This window comes from Anas platyrhynchos, chromosome 12, assembly GCF_047663525.1.
Source record: "Anas platyrhynchos isolate ZD024472 breed Pekin duck chromosome 12, IASCAAS_PekinDuck_T2T, whole genome shotgun sequence".
In the NCBI taxonomy this organism is placed as follows: domain Eukaryota; kingdom Metazoa; phylum Chordata; class Aves; order Anseriformes; family Anatidae; genus Anas; species Anas platyrhynchos.
This window is the reverse complement of record NC_092598.1, coordinates 11140233-11146996: the sequence shown is the minus strand read 5'-3', so window position 1 is coordinate 11146996 and position 6764 is coordinate 11140233. Positions and strand designations below refer to the sequence as shown.

Genomic DNA, 6764 nt, shown 5'->3' with positions numbered 1-6764 from the left:
ACCCCGAGGGAATGAGCTCCGCAGGGCTGACTCCTCGAGGAACAAGCTGTGGTGGTTTTAGTCAGCTGGGCAGCTGAGTTCCACCACAACTGCTCGCTTGCTTCCCCTCCTCAAAGGGAAAGGGGGACAAAATACAATGGAAAGGGCTCAAGGGTTGAGATAAGGACAGGGAGATCACTCAACAATTATTGTCATGGGCAAAACAGACTCAGCATAGGGAGATTAATGTAATTTATTACCTATCACTAACAAGCTAGAGCAGTGAGAAACTAAAAACAGCTTCTCCCTATCCACGCTCTTCTACGTGCTCTCCCCCCCCCTCCCACACATCTGAAGCCTGTAGACACCCACCTCTCCTCCCCAGATTGCTCTCAACCTAGCTTTTCCATAACGTTTCTCCACTCTCACCCACCTGTTCCAAGAAACACAAAGCCATGGGCTGATCACAGACACCCTTTAGGTAACCTCTGGCATCACAGCACTATTCTTGAGTGACATTTCCTCCTCAAGCGCAGTCCTCACCTTCCAAGCTGCACTTTGTGGCAGTCTTTCCCTTCATGCTGTTTCCCATTAGCAAGGAAAGCTCCATCATCTTGAAAACCATCTTTCCAGTAGGCATCCTGTCCCATCAGCCTTCCTGTGGCTTTTCAGGAGACCAGTCCAAAGTAAGCTCTCCATGGTCTTCCAAGATATGTGCCTTTTGCTGGTTTCTCAGCTTCCTGTGTAAGCCATGTGCCTCCTGCTGTGTAGCTGTGTACTCAGGTGGAAGGGACATGATGACCCATATCCAGGCCCTCTTCCTGTATGGCACTTACCAGGTGTGTAGGCAGAGGGGATCTCACAGTCAGTGTGCCAACCAGGTGATATCTGCTGCCGTATTGAGGATACTGATAGATCTGAGCATGAACACACAGATCCTCACCATGAGTCAAAGGCTGACCTACCTGCTTCTCCATAAAAAGTGACCTCATAGTCCCTTTCCATACCACGTTCCTGCTGCTGGCCTATCAAGGCCAGAGACAGAAGTGGCCTCATGGTTACCTTTACAGCCATGTGCCTCCTGCTGGTCCAGGTGAACCTCACTGGAGTCATAAAGCTGAGGAGTATGTTTTATTTTTTGGTAAATTGTCTCATGTTTTACTGTTACTTGTTTTAAAATAAGAAAAAAACATTCTGTGACTGTGTGCAGCCTGTTCTCTAAGGAAAGCAGGTGGGATTTGGAGCAAAAGAGCAGTGAAATCTGGCTACTGATTTCAGTGGAGAGGTCTGGTGTAAGGAAAAGTGGTGCAAGCCCCAGGTGCCCATGAGAGAAACAGCTGTCCTTGCAAGGTGAGGAGCAAGGTTGTCCATCCAGTGACTGGCTTCAAGATACTGCTTTTCCAACCCACCCAGACTTCCTTAGGAGAAATACCAATTAGGGAATGCTGCTGTCACTGTTTGCCTAAACTGAAGACCAATGAAAAGTACCTGATTATCAAGTGCTCATTGAAGTTTTCCACTTTAACTACCCTTCCAGAACTTTACTAATTAGGTGTACAAGATTTAAAGGCTTGAAGAAAATTGTCGAGATGTGGCTTGTTAGGCCTTTCTGCATTTTAATGACCCTATGGTGTATTTAGTGCTCTGGTACCTCAGATGCTGAGAGAAGATTGAAGAAATCTCTCAAGGAGCTCAAGTTAGAAGTAAACACCAAAGTCTCTTGGAGCATTAAATTGGCCCCACTGAAGGTCATTAAAGACAAAGCTTCTCCATGGAATTGATAGAGCAGATTATCTGGAAACCTTGATTACAGATAGGCAAGGGCACTGTCCAAGTGGCTGTTATGCTGAGAAAAGCCTTCATTTGGACGAAGGAGAAAGGTCAAACCCTGACCACAGGCCTGGGAAGAGAGGTCCTGTCCCTCACCCATGAGGCAGTGAGATGCGGGGTATGTGATGGTGAGTGAAGGAAAAAGGTATGACACCAAAGGGCCTGTCCACAGAGTCACAAGGAGGCAACGAGGCCCCAGTGCCACGCGGACAACGTGTCTCCTCATAGGCCACAGTGGCAGACACATCACCCATAGCCAAGGGGACAAAGACCTCTGTCCTGTTAGGGCCTCCAGCCTTGCCAGTGCCCTCTACCATCTCTTCTGCAAGCTGACCTACACCTGCCCCTGTTTCCCTGCACCCTGTAGACACCTATCTCCTTTCCCTACCCAGGGCATTTCTGTACATTCATGAATGTCGCTGAAGTCTCACAGACGGTTCCTTGAAACACAGACATGGTCTGATCCCAGACTCCCTTTGGGTGACTTCTGTGCTCTCCTTTGAGGGACATTTCTTTCTTCCTCATTTCCACTCCCCACCTTTATAGCTACACCTTGTGACTGTTTATCTTTTTCCTACTGTTTTCTACCGCTAAGCCAAGAACCACCATCTCAAAAACCACTCCTCAAATAGGTGTCCCAACCTATCAGTCTTCCTGTGGTCTATCATGCAACCAGGCACAAGTTGCCTCACAATCTTCTCCCAAGCTATGAGCCTACTGTTGGCCTTTAAGCTTGTAGGATAGACATAACCAAGCCATTGCACAGATCCCAGCCAGGAGTCAAGGGCTGATCTCTGAACTGCTTCACTAAAGATGACCTCACAGCCCCTTTGCCTGCACCATTCCTCATGGTGGCCTATGAGCTGCAGAGACTCGAGGTGATCGGTTGCAGGGCAGACACGTATTGCAGCAGGTCCAGTTGATGGGCAGAGGCCCATGGGATGAGGTTCAGCATGGCTCTGTGCCGGGTCCTGCACTTTGGTCACAACAACCCCATGCAGCACTACAGGCTTGGGGCAGAGTGGCTGGAAAGCTGTGCAGAGGAAAAGGATCTGGAGGTGCTGATTGATGCTCACCTGAACATGAGCCAGCAGTGTGCCCAGGTATGGCTAAGAAGGCCAATGGCATCCTGGCTTGTATCAGGAATAGTGTAGCCTGCAGGACCAAGGAGATGATTGTCCATCCCCCTGTATGCTGCTCTGGCATGGCAGCACCTCGAGTACTGTGTTCAGTTTTGGGCCTCTCACTACACAAAGGACATCGGGGCCCTGGATCGCATCCAAAGAAGGGCTACAAAGCTGGTGAAGGGCCAGGAACACAAGTCTTATGAGGAGCAGCTGAGGGAATTGTGGTTGTTTAGTCTGGAGAAGAGGAGGCTCTGGGGAGACCTTATTGCTCTCTACAGCTACCTGAAAGGAAGCTGTGGGGAACTGGAGATGGGCCTCTTTTCACAGATAACTAGCAATAGGACTAGAGGGAATGGCCTGAAGTTACACCAGGAGAGGTTTAGGTTGGAAATTAGGAGAAATTTATTCTCAGAAAGAGTGGTCAGGCATTGGAATGGGTTGCCCAGGGAAGTGGTAGCATCAAAGTCCTTGGAGATGTTCAAGGAAAGGTTGGACATGGTGCTTAGAGACATGGTTTAGTGGGTGACATTGGTTGTAGGGTGATGGTTGGTCCAGATGATCTTGAAGGTCTTTTCCAACCCTAATGATTCTATAATTCTGTGATTTTTGTGGCCCTTCTCTGGAGTTTTTCTAAAATATCCATGTCCTTCTTTTGCTGGGGTACAAAAGTTGAACACAGCTATTATAATAGTAATATCACAATGATCGGGTGAAGTCCCTGGTGTCTGCCACAAAGCAGTCTGACACTGGGCTGTCCCCTGTTTGGGGAGTATCTTGGCAGGGAATGCCTTGGATGGTCTCAGCTGAGTTTAGGGAAAACATGAGCTAGCACCAAGGAAGCACTACAGCATCCTGGCCAGAGGAACAGGACCACAACCAGTTGGAAGAGGGAACAGATTGTCCCTTGATGTTACGTACTAGAGTACATTGAGATAGCCTGTCCTGCTTTGGTCTTCCTAATAAAAGAGAGGCTTAAGTGACTTCCTTGGAGCGTATCCAGATCTTTCAGGGTTGACACTTTCAGGCAGGTGACAGCAAGCTGAGTGGTGCAGTTGACATGACAGGAGGAAGGGATGGTGTCCAGAGGAACCTCAAGAGGCTTGATGGGGCATTAACCAACCTGATCTAGTGAAAGATGTCCCTGTGCACGGCAGGGGAGTTGGACTAGACTGTCTTTAGAGGTCCCTTCCAACCCAATCCCTCCTATGATTCTATGATTTTATGCTTCTATGATTCTCTGCCTTCACTTTCTCTGCTTTCACCATGCTCGCTCACCAAGACAGAACAGAAATCGGGGCCATGGGGCTCCTCAGCCAGCTCCCACATATCTCAGGTCTACCTTCCCTGTGCCTACTGTGGGTGCAGTCCTCCCATTGTGGGGAATTGCAGAGTCCTCATTCCCTGCAGACACCTCAGCTTAGCACGTTATCTTTGGGTCAGTCCACTTTGGGAGATTTTTCACTTTGTGGGCTCCAGCCATTGGCCTACCCATGGAAAAACAGTCCTTGGAGATCCCCCAGGCTCTCCAGGCTGCTCCACACTTCACTCCTTAAGGACATCATCTGCGTGTCACATGTGCCCTGGGAATGAAGCTCAGTGACCATAAACAGTCTGCATTATCATGGGACACCTATGGATGACTTCTCAATCCATCCCTTGGTCTCCAGTGGCTGCCAATATCAATATGATCTTTTGTCTTCCAAATCCAACCATAAACAACCCTAGAGTGGGTGTTCACCCATTTGGGTGAAATAGCTTGAGTTTGTTGTTAATACCATCCTTGGAAGAAGAGCCCAGCCTTCAGGCACTGCACTGGAGAGATCCCATTTAATTACAGACATGACAGGAGAGCAGCGGCTCTGACACAGTGTTAGGCACACTTATAGAGGCTTCAGGTGAGACAGAGAAAGTTGCTTCCTCAGGAACTTAGATGAATCCAAATATAAACATAGGAACATAATACCACAGATTACTACAAAATAATATCAACAGCAGTACTAATAATAAAAATCCAAACAAAAGGACAAGAGAAAGAAAGAAAGAAAGAAAGAAAGAAAGAAAGAAAGAAAGAAAGAAAGAAAGAAAGAAAGAAAGGAAGGAAGGAAGGAAGGAAGGAAGGAAGGAAGGAAGGAAGGAAGGAAGGAAGGAAGGAAGGAAGGAAGGAAGGAAGGAAGGAAGGAAGGAAGGAAGGAAGGAAGGAAGGAAGGAAGGAAGGAAGGAAGGAAGGAAGGAAGGAAGGAAGGAAGGAAGGAAGGAAGGAAGGAAGGAAGGAAGGAAGGAAGGAAGGAAGGAAGGAAGGAAGGAAGGAAGGAAGGAAGGAAGGAAGGAAGGAAGGAAGGAAGGAAGGAAGGAAGGAAGGAAGGAAGGAAGAAATGAACACAAAGTACAGTCCAGACATAGGATAACCTGAGAATCATTAGCATAAAGTGATGGGAAATTTATCACAACTGAGAAACATTCATGAAATCACTTTCTTTATGGCATCCTTGAGCTCCTTGTTCCTCATGCTGTAGATGAGGGGGTTCACTGCTGGCAGTAGCACTGAGTACAGAACTGTTGTCACCAGGTCCAGGGATGGGGAAGAGATGGAGGGGGGCTTCAGGTAGGCAAACATGGCAGTGCTGAGACACAGGGAGACAACAGCCAGGTGAGGGAGGCATGTGGCAAAGGCTTTGTTCCTTCCCTGCTCAGAGGGGATCCTCAACACGGTCCTGAAGATCTGCACGTAGGACAGAAAGATGAAAACAAAACAAACAGAAGCTAAACAGACACTAACTATGAGAAGCACAACTTCCCTCATGTAGAATTGTGAGCAGGAGAGCTTAAGGATCTGGGGAATTTCACAGAAGAATTGGTCCACAGCATTACCTTTGCAGAGAGGTAGTGAAAATGTATTTACTGTGTGCAGGGCAGCATTGAGAAAGCCACTGCCCCAGGCAGCTGCTGCCATCTGGGCACAAGCTCTGTTGCCCAGGATAGTCCTGTAGTGTAGGGGCTTGCAGATGGCAATGTAGCGGTCATATGCCATGACAGTGAGAAGACACAATTCTGCTACAATCAAAAAGAGAAAGAGAAAGACCTGGGCAGCACATTCTGCATAGGGGATGGCCCTGGTGTCCCAAAGGGAGTTGGACATGGATCTGGGCATAGTAACAGAGATGGAGCCCATGTCAAGGAGGGCGAGGTTGAGGAGGAAGAAGTACATGGGGGTGTGGAGGTGATGGTCGCAGGCTACAGCTGTGATGACGAGGCCATTGCCAAGGAGAGCAGCCAGGTAGATGCCGAGGAAGAGCCCAAAGTGCAGGAGCTGCAGCTCTCGTGTGTCTGCAAATGCCAGGAGGAGGAACTCAGTGATGGAGCTGCCATTGGACATTTGCTGCCTCTGGATGTGGGGATCTGTCCAGAGAGAAAAAGGCAGTGAGAGGTTAGGAGAGTAATCGGTTTCCTACAGCAGGTTGCCCAGGCAGGTGTCCAGGCAGCCCTTGAATACCTCCAGAGAAGGAGACTCCACAACAACCCTGGGCAGCCTCTTCCAGTGCTCTGTCACCCTCACCAAGAAGAAGTTCTTTCACATGTTGGTGGGGAACTTCCTGGGCTCCATTTTGTGGTCATTGCCCTTTGTCCTGTCCCCACAAACCACTGAAAAGAGGTTGGCCAAATCCCTCTGTCTCCCACACTTAAGGTATTTGTAAACATTGATAAGATCCCCTGTCAGTCTTCTTTTCTCCAGGCTGAACAGACCCAGTTCTCTCAGCCTTTCATCACAGGGAAGATGCTCCAGGCCCCGTATCATCTTTGTGGCCCTCCGCTGGCCTCTTTCCAGGAGAT

General features: G+C 48.6%; 1 protein-coding gene across 1 annotated transcript; it reads right to left on the bottom strand.

Moving 5' to 3' along the window:
* Nucleotides 1-5258: 5258 nt before the first annotated feature.
* LOC140003531 (olfactory receptor 14C36-like) lies at nucleotides 5259-6354 on the bottom strand. Its single transcript, XM_072043989.1, has one exon. It carries the CDS (start codon nucleotides 6307-6309, stop codon nucleotides 5395-5397), a length of 915 nt encoding a protein of 304 aa, XP_071900090.1. The 5' UTR covers nucleotides 6310-6354; the 3' UTR covers nucleotides 5259-5394.
* Nucleotides 6355-6764: the final 410 nt, after the last annotated feature.

Coding starts and splice junctions, on each gene's coding strand:
- LOC140003531 (XM_072043989.1), bottom strand. CDS start 6,309: ATGTCCAATGGCAGCTCCATCACTGAGTTCCTCCTCCTGGCATTTGCA.